The sequence below is a fragment of the Lacerta agilis genome, chromosome 8 (genome assembly GCF_009819535.1).
Source record: "Lacerta agilis isolate rLacAgi1 chromosome 8, rLacAgi1.pri, whole genome shotgun sequence".
Lineage (NCBI taxonomy): Eukaryota > Metazoa > Chordata > Lepidosauria > Squamata > Lacertidae > Lacerta > Lacerta agilis.
The window spans coordinates 12,553,551-12,571,390 of record NC_046319.1 but is presented as its reverse complement, the minus strand read 5'-3'; the positions used below and the strand labels follow the sequence as shown (position 1 = coordinate 12,571,390).

The following is a 17,840-nucleotide window of genomic DNA, read 5'->3' as shown; positions in this document are numbered from 1 at the left end:
TTTTTGCCTCTGGCCCCTATCCCATACTGGCATGTGTTGCCTATGCAGGAATGCAGCCCTTGGGCTCCACCTCTGAAGAATAGAATTGAAGGGATATAATATAAGTGTGTTACCCTATGCCACCCATTACAGCTATCCTGCCGGTAGAGCATTGGGCTATGTGTGCATGTCTTTGCTGAAGCATCCCAGAAGTTTTGACTCTTTTTCGAAGTATTAATTGCATTGTTTATTACTGATATGGACCTCATTTGAGAGGAAGGGCCAGATAGAATTTTAATAATAACGAATAATGATGCAGGGGTCTTTGCTGGGAGCACGTGTGTCCCCCTCATCATGAATCCAGTGGCTCAACCCATGTGTTTTTCTTTCCCACTCCTGAGCTGGCCTTGCACTGGATGCAGTGAGCATTCTGCTGGTATAGCAGGGGTGGTATTCCAATCCCAGCATCATGCAAGTTTAGGATTGTGCTGTTATTCATCTTGTGCACCTCTGTCAGGTGTAGGGGGTATGCAGAGTGCGGCATGTGTTGTTAGCTCTGAGGAAGCTGCTGTTTTTCAGTGAAATGTCAAGTTCTCCATGTGTCTCTCCAGAATGGAGTGTGTGCTGGTATTTAAAGTATTTCCAGAATTCCACATGAATTCCTCTGAAGGCCTCAGTGTCCACTTCTGTCATTTTAAATATCTCCTGTGAGGCAAATGCCCAAGCAAACAAGCAAACATTTTTTTATTAATCATTATTACCAGTGGGGGCAAGTTTGAAAGCTGAATTCTTTTGTCTCTTGACCTTCCACAACCCTCTTGGTAGGAGTCTGGCAACTGTTGGGAATTATATCCAGGCAACTAGTCTGAGGCCGGAATTGTTTTCAGGTCTGGAAGGACTCTGCCAATACATTTCTGATGATTTTTTAATTTGTGTGTCAGAGAAAGATAGAGAAAGACTTTTCCTAATAGACCCAAATGACTTTGATTTCTTTTTTAAAAAAATATTTTGTGGGCTTTGACACCACCAAAGCCCACAAAAGAGTTTGCCCAATAAGACTGGACAATTGGACTGGAGCAGAAGTGGGGAGCCTGTAACTCTCCAAGTGTTGCTGGACTACAGCTCCAATCATTCCTAACCATTGGCTGTGCTGGCAGTGGCTGATGGGAGTTGTACCCTGGAAACATCTGGAGGGGCACACGTTCTCCATTCCCAGCCTAGAGGATGAGGAGAGAACTGCAAAAGGATATGAACTCATGCTTAATGGCTTGCCAAGCTAAAGGACCTGTGCGGACCTCTGTCTTGCCTCAGCCCTGCCCTGACAGCCGTGCTGTACGACTTGAGTCGCCAGATCCCCCAGCTGAAGAAGGAGATCCAGGACGGACTGCTTAAGATGCTCTCCATGGTTCTGATGCACAGACCCCTGCGCCACCCAGGCATGCCAAAAGGCTTGGCCCACCAGCTGGCTTCTCCCAGCCTCACCAATATCCCTGAGACCAACGATGTGGGCAGCACCACACTTGCGCTCCGCACCCTGGGCAGCTTTGAGTTTGAAGGTGAGCGATGGCAGCGGGAGGAAACAAGTTGAAATCCTAAATGAGAGGGGCAGCAGGGTTACCCCTGCTAGCGCACCTCATGTGTGAGAGTGGCAGCAAAATATTTTCTCCATCTGTTCCACCCCCCTTCCCTTTTAGGGCATTCACTGACTCAGTTTGTCCGGCACTGTGCGGACCACTTCCTCAACAGCGAGCACAAGGAGGTCCGGATGGAGGCAGCTCGCACATGTTCGCGCCTGCTCACACCATCCATTCACTTGATTAGCGGGCACACCCATGTCGTCAGCCAAACCGCTGTGCAGGTGGTGGCGGATGTCCTCAGCAAACTGTTGGTGGTCGGTATCACAGACCCAGGTGAGTGCAGAGGGGTAGGCTTGTCATTTCTATGGTGCTTTTATCAGGTTCCCAGCAAAGTATACGAACAGTGCCCACCCCCTTCAGTTCTAATCTTACTGTTCTGATCATTGGGTAGGCCAGCGCTGTAACTCCCAATAATCAGTTTTTCAGGGTGCTGTGATGTGCCAACACCTGGAGAACAACACTAGTATCAGAGCACATTTTTGGAAGGTCCCAGATCCAATTCCTGGCATCTCTGGTGAAAACAGTCAAGTAGTAAATGATGGGCAATATCTCTCTTTCCCTGAGACCACGGAGCAGGGTTGCCTAACCTTTTTTTGGCCGAAATGCCCTCCCTGTGATTTGGCTATATCATTCAGCACTGTTAAACCAGGCTGCACTCAAGCACCTGCTGCTCAAATGTGCTCTTTCAGACCCTGACATCCGATACTGCGTGCTGGCCTCCCTGGATGAGCGATTCGACGCGCACCTGGCCCAGGCAGAGAACTTGCAGGCTCTTTTTGTGGCCCTGAATGATCAGGTGTTTGAAATCCGCGAGCTGGGCATCTGCACTGTGGGCCGGCTGAGCAGCATGAACCCAGCTTTCGTCATGCCATTCCTACGCAAGATGCTGATTCAGGTAATAGGAGTTGGAAGATTTTGGAGAGGCGCCAAGAAGGTGAAACTGTCTGGCCGTGGAAGCAGAGGGAGATAGTTGTTTATTTCCTTGACATCTGGTGGGAGGGTGTTCCACAGGGCAGGTGCCACTACTGAGAAGGCCCTCTGCCTGGTTCCCTGTAACTTGGCTTCTCGCAGTGAGGGAACCGGCAGAAAGCCCTCGGCACTGAACCTCAGTGTCCGGGCAGAACAATGGGTGTGGAGACGCTCCTTCAGCTATACTGGACCAAGGCTGTTTAGGGCTTTCAAGGTCAGCAGCAACACTTTGAATTGTGTTCGGAAACGTACTGGGAGCCAATGTAGGTCTTTCAAGACCAGTGTTATGTGGTCTGGCAGCTGCTCCCAGTCACCAGTCTAGCTGCCACACCCTTGTTTTGGCCAGGTTCCAGGTGCACTTCTCTAGGTTTTATTTAAGGGACATTGGCATAGCGACAGAGGAATCTGCCTTGTACTGTGTCATATGGGGAAGGAAATTAATTGAACTGCCATGTCTAGTAAATGTTCATTGGGGAACATGGAGTTAACTTGTTAAGCCTGACCTGTTTGGGTCAAGGTCAGATTGGAAGGTGGGGAAACCATTGAAGATGTGTGGGATCTCACATGGCCTGTTGTGAGTTGAGATTTAAAGTCCAAAAGCTTCCTTTAATCTTGTTGATTACTAGTCTTGTGAGTCACATAGCCCCAGACCATACCCGCAGTTCTTCTTTAGTATTCTGATCAAGGAGGGTCTCTCACAAAGGATATATACCAGTGAGAAGGATCATAGAAAAGTCTTATGTGAAGAGCTGCCTGGTTAAGTCTGTGGTCTTAAGGAATATGCCTAGGGAGGGAGAGCTGGTTTTGTGGCTAACCATTTATTTAGTTGTTCTTTTGTTCCGTTGTGAGATATGCTGGTTTTCCATAGGTTTTTCTATGTGAAACATTTTTTTTGTAAGAACTTCCCTCCTTCCCTTTTTAGTTAATATTTAACTTTATTTCATTAACACTTGTCTCTGTTTATACACCCCTACACCTGGAGCCAAGTTCCATGCTATTTGAGTTGTACTTGAGCAGACACAAGGTCTGTTTTGTGAAAGGCAGCTGGGCTCAAACTACTCATTCACCTGGTGGCAGTGAAAAGGTTTAAAGGAAAGTGTGGGCAAGCAGAGGTGTACACTATTTGGCTGGATCTCTCTTTCCCCACATAGCATAGGACCCTGGGTGCAATTGTGGTGTCTTCTCACACAGACCATTGGCCCATCTAACACAATAACCAGCAGCAGCTTTCCAGGGTTTCAGACAGGGGGCATTCCTAGCCTTACTTGGAGATGCTGTGGTTTTTACCTGGGGCCTTCTACATGCAAAGCAAGTGCTCTACAACTAAGCTATAATCTTTCCCTTGGACAATGGGATGTGTGTGTGCACACACAAGGGGGGATTCCTGAGGACAGATGAGGAGGACCTAAAAGGTCCCCCTTTGCATTCTTACTTTCTTCTTGGACTTTTCCCTGCATAGGCCCCAACTAAGGAGGAAAAGGTGGGTTTGTGCAATTGATGGAGAGAATATGAATGCTTGAGTTGGCTCTCTTCGTTCTTCAGTCTCTAGATGATGTTGGACTACAGCTTCCATAATCCCTGGCAATTGGCTAAGATGGCTGCAGATGATTGGAGTTGCAGTCCAGCAACATCTGGGGACTCAAGTTGAAGAACTTTGGTGTGGAGAGTCAAGACTTCATTGTGTGTTCTTGGGTGAAGCTTCCTAGCCAACCAGCAGCCTGATGTCCTGACCAAAACTGAAACCACCCCTGACCTGGCCTGATGTTACAAGCAGGTCTTTTCTTCATTATCTTTGCTTCTTCCATTGGAGGCTGAAGTCCACTGTTACATTCCATAGATATAAGGACCAGATGAAGGAAGATAATCTTTTGCTGTTTGAGAATGGGGGTTGTAGGCTTGTTATTTACTTCCTAATCTCCTCACTGGAGAAATACTAGCTCTCACCTCCATGGCATCTTTTTCTCCTTCAGATTCTGACAGAGCTAGAGCACAGTGGTGTTGGCAGGATCAAAGAGCAGAGTGCAAGGATGTTGGGGCACCTGGTCTCCAATGCCCCGAGACTTATCCGCCCCTATATGGAACCCATTCTCAAGGTAGGCCTTTCATAGCACATGTAGGATGATTGGTTTTTTTTTCTGAATTCATGTATACATTACGCCATTAATTTAATGATTTGCATCCACTGTGCTTTTCTGGGCAGGGCACGAATGCTCTGCTGAAATGGGCCACAAACACAGACTTATTTTCCTCCCTTATCAAAATTCCTCCTTCTGCATTAACAGGCATTAATTGTGAAACTGAAAGACCCTGACCCTGATCCGAACCCTGGAGTAATCAATAACGTCCTGGCTACCATTGGTGAACTGGCACAGGTAAACCTCTAGAAGTTTGGATTTTTATTTTATTTTATTTTATTTTGCTTGACAGAACCACATTTTTCATAGCAGTATGAGCACTGCCATGGTCACTTCATGCCTGTAAACTTTCTGTTCCTTCTGCTCACCCTCCACATCCTCTTTTTCCTCCCTCAACAGGTGAGCGGGCTGGAGATGAGGAAATGGGTGGATGAGCTTTTCATCATTATCATGGACATGCTCCAGGACTCCTCCCTACTTGCTAAGAGACAGGTGAGCAGCATGGCCTGCTTTCATGAAAGCCTTTTTGATTTTCCTCTCCAATCTTAGAATATTGTACAAAGCAAACTTAATAATCCACATCACTTTTCACAAAAAGATGCCTCTAAGCTACTTGCAATTCTTAAAATGCAAATAGCATAACAGACATTAATACCAAATTTAGAAAAACAATAATAAGACAAAAAAAAACCCCGCAAAGTGCCCATTCAGGAAGCCACCTCCTCCCTTTATTTATTCATAAATCACAACCTTCTCAGTGATAGCCCCACATTTATGGAATGCTCTCTTCAGGTAGACTTGCCTGGTGCCCACCTCGACATTTGTTTTCCTAGGTGTTTGGGGCAGCAGCAATGATGTGATACTATACTGTTCTTAAAAATATTTCTTTGATTTTAGTATTGCATTTTCTTTAGTTTTGATTTGGGACATTTTTTTGTGGGAAGCCATATATAAATTGAATGAACTGAACTTACACAAAACACACAAACTTCCAAGTGATCTGGAGTGAATTTTTGGAGCTCATTGCCATGCTGGTAATTCCCCAAGCCAGGAAGACTGGGAGGCACAGTGTTAAAAAAATCAGCAAAGGACTTCGTGCCTACATTTAGTGTTTAAGCCAAATTGCCCTTCCTTGCCCCTATATCTCTGTCTTTTTCTTTTTAATATCTAAGGCCACCTTCTCCAGTCTGGTGACCTGCAGAATGATATCAATGGCTGTTAGCCACAATGGCTCAGCTCTGACTCTGTGGTTGCAGGCAGTAATTCTGAACAGCAGTTGCTACAACCATAGGAGGGGAGAGTGCTATTTTGCTCAGGTCCTGCTTGCAAAATTCCCACAGGCATCTGTTTGACCACTGTGGGAACAGGATGCTGGACTGTAGATGGACTGTTGTCCTGCTCCAGCAGGCTCTGTATGTTGCTGGGCTCCTAACTCTCATCACCCCTTGCCGTTGGCCATTCTAAGTGTGACTGACCTGAGTTGGGGCCCTACAACATTGGAGGTCACCAGGTTAAGGTAAGAGAGCCAACCAGCCAGTTGACTCCTAACTATGTCTCATAAACAAAAATAAAAAGCATTCTTTTTTACGACGGATCTTTTCCAGGTGGCTCTCTGGACCCTGGGTCAGCTGGTGGCCAGCACTGGCTATGTGGTGGAACCCTATAGGAAATATCCAACTCTCTTGGAGGTGTTGCTGAACTTCCTGAAGACAGAGCAGAACCAGGGTACCCGGAGAGAGGTAGGCTGCTACAGGCTGAGAAACAAGGGCAGGCTTAGTAAAAATTCTCTTGAATTCATGCCAAAGGGGATGAATGGAAGTATGTTCTCTTGTGCATTGACCAATTTGACCAACACACACAATTGTGTATTGAATGATTACAGGTGTCCATGGTGAGACATGAGAAGTTTTGATTTCTTACTGTGAAAAATTGTGTTCCACAGGTTGTGGGGGGGACTATTTAAATCAATACTTTTTCAAAAAAAATGTGTGATGTACTTTTTAAAGATGCCTAAAGCTTATGATAGGGTGACAGTAGTGTGGGAAAACATGTGAAGGGCTTTGAGGTTTTATACCATATTTGTAGGCTTTATAACATATTTATAACATGCGCATTAAATAAATAGGTGGAGAAAGCTTGATAAAGTAATCAGGGAGCTGCACAGTGACACAAAGTGCCTCCTAGCTGATGGCTGGCTGGCAGAATCATCCCATCTGGTAAATTCTCAGCTTTGAATCAGTCACGGTTGTCTCTCTATATTTAAGCCAGATCTGAGACTCTTCCAATTGTCTAGCTGTACACCAAAAGCCAAAATTCTGTCCTTGGAATTGCTGGTTTGAGGTTGTGCTTTCACAGTTATTGTCTGCCTTTTGCGTTGGTGATGCTTCTTTTGATGATGCTTTCCTTTGAAGCGTGATGATTCTTAACCCCCCCCCCCCAACACACATCTTTTGTTCCTGTTAGGCTATTCGTGTCCTTGGCCTCCTGGGGGCTCTGGATCCATACAAGCACAAAGTGAACATTGGCATGATAGACCAGTCGCGAGATGCCTCTGCTGTCAGCCTGTCAGAGTCTAAATCAAGCCAAGATTCTTGTAAGTATATTCAGAAAGGGGAGGTCCAGGGGTTCAGTCTGCTTCAAGGAAGAACTCTTAGCCTTCGTGCTGGGTCCCCTGTCCCCCAAAATTCTTATGACCAAGATATAGAATGTGGCTTCCCCCCAGTTGTTGGTGGACTCCACCTCCCAGCACCATCCCCTGAACCGTTGGACATTCTGGCTGCTGGGAGTTGGAGTCCAAGCAATATCTGGATCCCATTGACGACCTCTGGCTGGTGGATGAGGTGTGGGGTGTGTGGATTTTTTAAACCCCCAGTTCCACCTGCAAATGTATACAGTACACAAGTTGGAATATTTGTACCTCACACTTGAATCGATAAAATGGGAATAGGTGGAGACCTTGATCAGAGGGCTGTTGTGAGGATGGGCTAGATGGTTTCTACCACCACTCCTCTGCCAACCCCCCCCCCCCCACAACATTACATTAATAGTTCGGCACTGTTGATAAGCAGTGATCTTCCTTGATTCCCCTCAGAAGACATGGGTGATATGTAGGGATGTTACCTTCTTTAAAAAACAAAACTAAAACCCTGCCACTTAATAGACTAGTTATATGGAATTCGATTGATTGATCAGGTTGATTCAATCTATTTACATGTGAAGATAAAAACGTACATTGTTGTTTGTAGATCAGCCTTTCTCAATGGAGCATGTGCACCTTCCTTCTCTGTGATAGCAGCATTCTGGGAAATAAAATCCACGGGCCCCCTAGCCAACATATTAAATGGCAGGGATAGGGAACCTGTAGTCCTCCAGATGTTGTTGAACTACTGCTCCCATCATCTCTAACCCTTGGCCGTGCTGGGTTGAAGCTGGCAGGAGCTGAAACACAGGAAGCTGCCTTATACAGAGCCTGGTTTATCTAAGTCTCAGTATTGTTGATGCTGACCAGCAGTAGCTCCACAGAGTTTCAGATGGGACATCTTTCCCAGCCCTTCCTGGAGATGCTGGGGATTGAACATGAAAAATCTGTGCTCTCCCACTGGGCTGCTTCCCTTCCCTTTAGGTTTCAGTCAAGCTCTGGGCTAGAAGTGGCAATCATAGACTTTTCGGTTTGAAACCTTTCCTGCAAATAACCACTCAGTTTATTTATTTAGAAATAATGATCTACCCACCCTTCTTCTTAAAAGAAAGGAAGTTGATGGGCAGTTTAGTCTCCAATAGCAGCCTGGTTTTAAATGGTGAAACTATCTCCACATGCACAAAAATTGTGGCTCCCCTTTTGAGGAGATGCTGCCCATGAAAACCTCACACGTCAGCTCAGTTTTTCTCATTTCCTGTCTCTTTCTGCCTGTTTGTGTAGCTGTTTCCTGAATTAGAAAGTTTAAAGGTGCTAAACTACTTGATGGGGTGGAACCATGCAGCTGCCTGCCAGATGTTTGCTTCAGTCTACTCTCCTTTGGTGCAAAAAGTCCCCTCCCTGCACCCAAATGTAGCAATCTGGATTTACAAAATTGGGCATGATATACCTGTTGGCCAAGTCCTGAACCCACAGAATTAAACTTACAAGCAGCTATAATGAAGCATCCACCAATTTTGCACTATTGGGAGCTGGAGCTCTTTTAGGGTTTGATGGAAAACCAGGATTCTGGCATGCAGAGCCAAATGTAGAGAAGAAAGCCAACAATAAGTAGAGGATATTAAATCTCCCTCTCTCCAGCTGTGACTATAACTGATTAGTTTGTAAGCTTTCCTGAGAACTGAAAAGCCACTTAATACTGTGACTTATGATGAACATTTATTAAGGAAATGGTTTGACGGAGACACTTGTTTGGCCAGAGATGGGGTGTGGAAAGTTCCTGGCAAAGAGGGGTTAGTGTTTGTCAGGACGTAGTGGTGCTTCCCACGAGTAACGATTCTCGACTCCCGATCTGTATATTTACATTGCTTTATTATACAGATATGTACAAGTCAGAGCTAAGTTTCTAGCATCCATTCAGTCACTTTCAGATTCCGGAAGTGGCGCTCGGCGGGAACACTACATAGTAGTTGGGGAACCCCAAATCTCCTCCTCTCTTCCTTCCATTTGATTCCCCTACGTTGTTGAGGCGACGGGGCTGCCACCTCCCTCTGTTCCCGAGCTGCTCAGTTGGCTGCTCAGGTGGCATTCGGGCTCTCTAGAGTCTGACAGCCCCTCCATCATGCCGCCCTGTTCCTGCTCGTGGCATGCTCGGACTCTCAGCATCCGAGACCCCTCTCACCCCCTCATCGTGCTCTCTACTGACCCCTGGTGGTCCCCTGACAGTGTTTCATGTTGTGGTTCTCTTCAACTCCCCTGCACCATGTACCGGGTAATACCTCAAATACTTGCTCCATTGTAATGATAGAGCTGAAACAAGCTCTGTCCACAGTCAGTTGAATTTAAACACAATGTTTGCATGCTAGATGCCCTGGTGGGTTATGGCTGCAAGTCTACAAGTGCAGGAAAGGCACCAAATTTAGCTTCCTGAAATGCCAGGATTGAGAAACCAACATTATGATTGGTTTGAAAGGGTGTGGGCAGTGCCTGGCAATTCTCAGAAGCAAGAGATTGGCAGCTGAATAAGCTTTCCATTGGGCCAGGGGGCTACTGTGCTTCATTCAGCCCTTTGCCTCTCCCTATGCTCTGTGGCAGAAGTATAGATTCAACAAAATGGTTTACAACTGCAGAATAAATAAGGCAAACTAAGGCTGGAGACATGTCATTTATAGCAACAGTCACCTACCTTTTTGGGCCAATGGGCACATTTCAAATTTGGAGAGAGTGCTGGGGGCACCAGACACAAAGTGTAGGAAGTGGCATATCACAAAATTAGAGAGTACGGACATGGCACAGATTTTCCCATAATTGTATTTCCATACTAGAAAAGACTTAATCTGTTTAATATCTTCTGTTAAAGGTACATGAACCTGGTTTCCTCCCAATGCTAAACCAAAACCTAGGCGGCTATTCTGTGTCTGGGAGTAAACCCTGTTGAACACAGAGACTTACTTCTGAGGAGACACATATACAATTGTACTATAAATTAACTATACAGTGCATTTTTAATGAGTACCTGGTCTTTAGCACCTGCACAACAGGAGGCATGCTTAAGCCTCCTTGCAAGGTTTTCACATTTGCCTTTGTGGGGAGGGGGGAAATTCTTTAACATCCACCCACGCTTACTGTGTAGTAGTAGTTGCAGAAAATAACTTTTAGGGACTACCTGATCTCAGGCAAACCCCACCACAGCAAAGAAGCATCCTAGCTGGAAGGGCAAACTATTGAGATTCCAAGGATAAGATAGAAGGAGGAAAAGTGCACTAAAGTGGAACCAGTAGCATTTTAGGACCCTAGGGATTTCTGATGACCAATGTCCAAACAGCCCATTTATCAATCACAGCTCTAACTTCACTTGTTGGCCAAAAACACGTGACAGGCAGGAGCAGCTTGGCTAGCCCATTTCACAGAAATCACTTAGAAAGTTTTCTTTCTGAAAGGGCTAGCGCCTTCTTCTTTTTCTTCTTTAAATAAAAGCTCGCAGTCTTAAAGCCCCAGCCTAGGAGCTCCAAAGAGTCTTCACAGTGGCTAGGGTTAGTGACTCAAAATTCTATAGTGATCACATAATTCCTCCCCCCCGCCCATATCTGCGGTTAATCCTCCCTCCCTTTTCAGCCGATTATAGCACCAGCGAGATGCTGGTCAACATGGGCAACCTCCCCTTGGATGAGTTCTACCCTGCCGTCTCCATGGTGGCCCTCATGAGGATCTTCCGGGACCAGTCCTTGTCCCACCACCACACAATGGTGGTGCAAGCCATCACGTTCATTTTCAAGTCTCTCGGGCTCAAGTGTGTGCAGTTCCTGCCTCAGGTCATGCCGACCTTTCTCAATGTCATTCGGGTTTGTGATGGTGCCATCCGCGAGGTGAGTGCCCCCTCCCACCCCAGTCTGTCCTCCTCCACCCTCCCCTGAAACCAGAATCGGCTTTGAGAAAACCAAGAAGGCCGATTCCTGAAATATGGGGCGTTGCTGAGTTGTCTGTGTCTGCAGGCATGCTGCAAAAGTGAGTGACCGCTTCCCGTCTCCGTTTCAATCTTTTGGAATATCGTCCGTTACTAACCATTCTTTGCTGCAGCCTTAGAAAGCCTGCTATTTAGTGGCTTCCACTTTTGTGAAGGCTCTTTTGCTCTGAGCTAGCTTTCACTGGTCTCCCTTGCCCTTCTGCCTGTTGTAACCTTCAGACCTTTATATACCAGGCGTGTGCTGCTTTTTGTTGTGGTTGTGGCTGCTGCCCTCACTACTGTCAGCAGGGGGAAGCACATGTGTGATGCCGCAGCTGGCCAGACTCCCCCACCTTGGTCCCCACCACGGTTCTGGCAGGTGCCGGGTTGCTCTGAGCAAGTTTCAATTCTAATTCCAAAACTATAGAGTTGTATCCAATTAAGTTTATAAGGGTAGATCCATTGGAATTAACGGACCTAAGCTAGCCATCCCCATTACTCCATTTGGAACACGGCGTATAGTTCCGGTCGCCTCACCTCAAAAAGGATGTCGTAGAGTTTGTAAAGGTTCAGAAAAGGGCCAGCAAAATAATCAAGGGGGTTGAGCAACTCCTCTGTGCAGAAAAGTTGCAGCGTTTCGGACTTTTTAAGTTCAGAGACAAGGTGAGGAAGTGGTGACATGATAGAAGTTTATAAACTGATGCATGGCACGTAGAAAGTAGATAGAGAAAAGTCTCTCATAACACTAGAGCTCAAGGTCATCCACTGAAGCTGAATGTTGGAAGATTCGGGACAAATAAAAAGTCTTTCTTTATGCAGTGCATAGTTAAACTGTGGAACTCACTCCCACAGGGAGACAGTAATGGGCACCAACATGGATGGCTTTAAAAGAGGATTGGATAAATTCCTGGAGGAGGAGGCTATTAGTGGCTATCAGCCATGATGGCTGTGCTCTGCCTCCACAGTGGAGGCAGTAATGCTTCCGGATACCAGTTGCCAGAAACCACAGGAGGGAAGAGTTGCTCTTGTGCTCAGATCCTGCTTAAAAGGTTTCCCACAGGCATTCTGGACTACATAGGCCATTGGCTTGATCCAGCAAGTTCTTCTTATGTTCTTATTAATTTCAATGGGCTTGCTCTGAAGAGGACTAACATTGGATATAACCTATAGCGTTTATATCAGACATGAGAAACTCTTGTGGTTGATTGTGGACACGCTGCTGCTTGCCACCAAAGAACTAAACCGCGGCATAAATTTATGTTCTGCTTCAAGCAAACGGCATTCATTTTAAAATAATTATAATAATGGATGGTAAGGATCTGAGACAAAAAAGAGGTGTTTGCTTTGTCATTGGCATACCCAATGGGCTGGGATCGGAGACATGAGTTTTCAATTTGTCTGTCAAACTGAGAATAACTATTGAAATTGCACGGGGACCCACAAAGGCCTCAGCTGCTTTTTGCTTGATTTTGCTTCCCGAATGGAGCGCAATTTGGAGGAAGTTAGGTCTTTTGCAAGCCCTGTCAAAATCTTTTAAAATATTAGCACAGATTCAAAACATTGAACAGGGCTCAGGTTGTTCCCTAGATTGAGCTCCATGTATGTAGAGTGGACAAGCTGGGAATGTATGTTTGGTTAGAGCTGTGTGTTGTATGTGGGATGAGCTTTCCCGGCATGCGCTGCTGTTAAAGTTACCTTTGTAAGACTGCAGCCGCCACTGGCTGGTTCTCTCCCAGAACAAAATAACTTGTGGATTTCAAGGCCAAATTCTGGTGCTCTGGGTGCCTGGACCAGACTTGATCTGACTTCCTTGAAAGCTACATACTTTTGCCTACTCTTTTTAAAAATTTTCAGGTAAAAGAAGATGGTGAAAGTGTGCTGGGGAGAAGAGCTGAGGTGGGTACATACGGCATTTAAACGCCTAAACAGGGCACTTCATGTGGTGTGTATAAAACATCTCGTATTCCCAAGCAAAGGCAGCTTTATGTGAAGCTCGGTGTTACAAATCTTTGATAAATGGAAGTACTGAAGACGACAACAAGAATCTACTGACAGCATACAAATCAATCTGGCTTACCTGACCCAACAAGCCCTCCTGCCCCTGCCCCCCAGTCACAAATGCAAACAAACCCCACTGCAGCCAACCACAGACAACCAACCACACCCTGCCCCGCAATACCTATCAGTGCCAAGGAAAGGTAATAATGCAATAAATGAACAGAAAGAGAACCTACCCAGTTGACGCTGACACAAAACCCCAGACGTACACTATACAAAAGAATGTAAGCCTCACCACCTAACCCCTCCTCTCCCCACTCTTCTTCCCCAACCTTAAACTGTACTCAACACTAATGTCTCACAACAAATGTAACTGATTTGTAACTTGAAAAAAGAGGCAAGGCATGTACTTTTGTAAACCAAGAAAATCTTTAATAAAAGTAAATTAAAATAAATGGAAGTACTGTACAAAAGAAACCTGCAGACCAAAATATAGATGTTTTAGTTGTAGGCTATATGTGAAATTCACCTCTTTGTCCTCCCTACTCCTTTGCCTGTTCATTTCTCCCTTCCTGCACACACCACACAGTTTATCCATTCCCTAGGAGTCCCTATAGAGTTATTGGCCTGTACCTTTTCAGGCCTCATCCCCCACCCTGCCTGACTCTGCACCCCTTGTCGCTGCTTCCCTTTCAGCCAAACCCACAGAACCCCATCCAAACTTGCCTTTTGCTTCCCTCATGAAAGCTTTGCTGCTAAGATTCTGTTGCTTGTACCTCTTATCCCCTGACCCCAAATTTGGAAGGTTTATGAACATTCCATGGCATCAAAGCTGTTCAGCTGATGGCAAGCCAGCCAGGCAACAAGCCTCTTTCAGCACATGGTTCTCCCTTCCCCAAAGGCACTTTGTCATGAAGCAACACCCAGCATGGGAACTAAGCAAAAAGAAGCAGGCTTCATTTGGGGACAACCTACCCTGGCGTAAACTAAGCTAACAAGGGTCCCAGGAAAGGAAATGCATTCCTGTTAAGTCCTTACAAAATGCAAGTAGTCTCCCCACCCAACATATAACCTAACCTGTCACAATAGTAGCCATTTTACTCATTATTTTTTGTGAATATACCTATATTTAATACTGTCATAGAAACAGTGAATGAACCTGTTTTTTCACAAAATAGTTTTCAGCGCAGCTATTTCCCCACGCTTTTCTGCAACAGCCTCCTAATAAATTTACAGAGCTAGCCCCCCCCCTTCTGTTGCATTGTTCAGCTGAACCACCAAACAGATATTGACTATATAGTAAAAGGTGAACTTTCAGCATAGAGCTCGGCCATCTTTTCTTCTGAAAAGGATGTGGATTCTCTTGCTGTGTGTCGTGTGTTTACAAATGCATCTAGGCACATGAGCGCGAAAGAGTTTGAGTGAGGGGGGAGTGGGGTGCAAGGGGTGAGAACTTGGCTTGGATATCATGGAAACCCTGGGTGAGTTTGGCTGGTGGGACAAGTTGAGGCGGGATGAGTTGGCGAAGTTCTGTGGCGCTCCAGTCATGGTGTCATCGCTTGTATGTCTTGATGCTTTGTGGCTTGTCTGAATGCCTCTTGTGTGCGCGCACCCAAGGTTTTGAATTGTGCACAGGAGTGCCTGTGAACTTCACAGAAACGGTTCCAGAGCAAAATTGAGCACTGTGTTTGCAGCATGCCATAGCAGTGTGGTGGGTGGCTTTTCTTGTAAGGAACTTGTGAGCAAGAGTTCCTGAGAACTGCTCTGTCCCACCCCTTACCTTCGTTTCTATAACCCTTTCCCCTGCTCCTTTCAGTTCCTGTTCCAGCAGCTGGGGATGTTGGTGTCCTTTGTGAGAAGCCACATCCGACCTTACATGGATGAAATTGTCACCCTTATGAGAGTAAGTATAGCTGCCTTTTAGCTCAATGCTTCTTCTAAAAGACTCCTTGCAGGAAAAATGGACTCTATAAGGGCACAGGGAGCAACTTCATGCTATTAGCCCATCTAGTTATCTGCCCTGACTGGCAGCAGCAGCAGCTGAGAACATCAGAAAAGTCCTGTAGCTGAGGCACTGTGGAGGCTTGAGAGCCACCAGCTTTGACACTTTAATTTTGGCAAGAGGCTGCCCCAAAGTACAGCTGGGCATTAAAGAGTTCTTGATATATACCTTGAAAATTTATTAGAAGCATTTTTTTATGGAACAGATGTATCAAGGCAGAGTTTTGTGGTTTACTGGGCCCAGATTCCCTTTGATCCTATTAAGAGGCATCAGGAGGTGGACTTAACTCCTTATTGAAGTCAAGCCTGGCTTGGTTTTATTTGCTCTGCACTGGAAAGGGAAATTGAGTTGGTGGCGGTTGTGATCCATGCCCTGGTGTTTATTTTGTTCCAGATCATGTGTGCTAAGTTTGCTTTGCTTACAAGGAAATCATTTCCCTCTCTTTGGGTTGGGGGTAATAATCCTTTCAGGTTATTCTGGCAGCCTGCCTGGTGGACTGCATAACAGGCAGACCCATTTATGAAGCCAGGTGAGAGGCAGGAGGATTGTATTTCAGCATGGTGCAGAGACCTACAGCACATAGTTAAAACTGAAATGCACCACCGCAAGGCATAGTGATGGTCGCCAGCTTGAACCACTTCAAAAGGAGATTAGACAAATTCATGTAGGCTAAGGCTATCAATACCCCACTAGCCATGATGTTCTGCCTTTGCATACCAGCTGCTGGGGATCATGTGTGTGAAAATACTATTGCGCACATGTCCTGCTTATGCACATCCCGACCCATAGGCATCTGGTTCGCCACAGTGAGAACAGCCTGCAGGACTGGGCAATAGATGCGGTTTGTGTGGGATCTTAAGTTTTGGAGGAGTTGAGAGTCACCTGAAGCCTCCCTAATTCATCCTACGCATTAAGTGTTCTTTAGCTTTGTATTTTTCAAAGTGTCCCTACCCCTAAATCTCCTTTCTCCCTCCAGGACTTCTGGGTTGTGAACAACTCGATACAGAGCACCATTATCCTCCTCATTGAGCAAATTGTGGTGGCCTTAGGTGGGGAGTTCAAGCTCTACCTTCCCCAACTCATCCCTCACATGCTGCGAGTCTTCATGCATGACAGCAGCAGCAGCCGCAGTGTCTCCACTAAGGTGAGCACAATGTCCTGGATGGCACCTGGGTGTCACCACTAATATATTCCAGGACAGTTTTTAAATGGTGTATTGAGTGTGGTCCAGCTGGCATTTAGCATCTTTCTGGAAACCTCGTTTATTTAAAAAATCCCCTTTGCTCTTGCATTCAGATGAATAAGTAATACCATTAGGGTGCATATGCACCATATATTTAAAGCACTTCATTCATTCTCTGCCTTTGTCCCTGACGGCTTACAGATAAAAACATGGGGATGGGGATTAAAAACCAATTAAACATTAATAGAATTAAAACTCTCTCTCTCTCTCTCTCTCTCTCTCTCTCTCTCTAGCTTCCCCCAAAGGATCCTGGGAACTGTAGTTTGTTAAGGGTGCTGGGAATTGTAGCTCTGTAGGGGTAAACTACCCAGGATTCTTTGGGGGAAGCCATGTTCTTTAAATGAATGGTATTACTTACCCTACTATTCAGGCAAACATGATCAACTGCAATGTATTCTCTACGAGGGAGGTACGTGGTACGATACGCGGGTGTGTATATCACGAATGCACAAAAAAACCCAGAAGAAGCGTGATTTGAGCACTTCTGCGCATGCGTGAAGTGCGTAGAACGCTTCTGTGCATCCGGGGGGCGCGTGTGCTCCGGAAACACTTCTGGGTTGCGGGCGTTCGCGACTCGAATGTCCGCAACATGGTGGGTGCGTAACCTGGGGTACCACTGTATTGTGTTCAGTGGTGTGAAATAATCCCAGTCTTCTCTACCAAGTGGAGATACCCTGGGAAAAGCACAGGAAGGTGTGTGGCTTGAGCAGGGAGCTCATCATTCTCTAACATTCACTTGATGCTTTTGGACAGGTGGTAGGGAACCTGTGGCCCTCCCACATATTATTGGATGATAGCTCCCTTCTTTCCTAGCCATTGGATGTGCTGGTCAAAGGTAACAGGAGTTGTAGTCCAACAACATCTGGAAGGCCCCAGGCTCCCCATCCCCAGTTTTCCTCTTTAAAGCATCCTTGTGGTTAATCTTACAGTGACTGTTTGAATGTCATTCTTATCGAGCTTTCTCTCCTTTCCAGCTGTTGAACGCCATCCAGCTATTTGGAGCCAATCTGGACGATTACCTGCATTTATTACTACCTCCCATTGTAAAGCTTTTTGATGCCCCAGATGCCCCACTGTCAGCTCGCAAGTAAGTGCTGGTCTCTCCTGTGTACTTCTCCCTGCAGGGTAGTCCCTAAGCATGTCCCTTGGTGATGCCACATTTATTATTACTATTATTATTCGGTTTTATCCAAATAAAATGTTCTTAGAGTAGACTCATTCAAATTAATGGACCTAAGTTAGTCATCTTCATTAACTTGAATTGCTGTACTCTGAGTGGGGCGAACATTGGCTACAACA

The 17,840-nt window shown here is 45.8% G+C and overlaps 1 protein-coding gene across 4 annotated transcripts in view; it reads left to right on the top strand.

Moving 5' to 3' along the window:
- Nucleotides 1–17,840, top strand: part of MTOR (mechanistic target of rapamycin kinase) — a 92,616-nt gene that overhangs the window by 11,389 nt on the left and 63,387 nt on the right. For 2 of the 4 annotated variants that reach the window (XM_033159499.1, XM_033159497.1), the window contains exons 11-23: nucleotides 1,291–1,535; nucleotides 1,674–1,889; nucleotides 2,306–2,511; nucleotides 4,556–4,678; nucleotides 4,868–4,957; nucleotides 5,120–5,212; nucleotides 6,325–6,459; nucleotides 7,184–7,313; nucleotides 10,971–11,221; nucleotides 13,153–13,194; nucleotides 15,113–15,199; nucleotides 16,275–16,442; nucleotides 17,516–17,628. In XM_033159499.1, coding sequence (XP_033015390.1) covers nucleotides 1,291–1,535; nucleotides 1,674–1,889; nucleotides 2,306–2,511; nucleotides 4,556–4,678; nucleotides 4,868–4,957; nucleotides 5,120–5,212; nucleotides 6,325–6,459; nucleotides 7,184–7,313; nucleotides 10,971–11,221; nucleotides 13,153–13,194; nucleotides 15,113–15,199; nucleotides 16,275–16,442; nucleotides 17,516–17,628 — 1,899 coding nt within the window. The remainder of the gene's footprint in view (nucleotides 1–1,290; nucleotides 1,536–1,673; nucleotides 1,890–2,305; nucleotides 2,512–4,555; nucleotides 4,679–4,867; nucleotides 4,958–5,119; nucleotides 5,213–6,324; nucleotides 6,460–7,183; nucleotides 7,314–10,970; nucleotides 11,222–13,152; nucleotides 13,195–15,112; nucleotides 15,200–16,274; nucleotides 16,443–17,515; nucleotides 17,629–17,840) is intronic. The other 2 variants (XM_033159501.1, XM_033159500.1) reach the window with 1 other exon arrangement.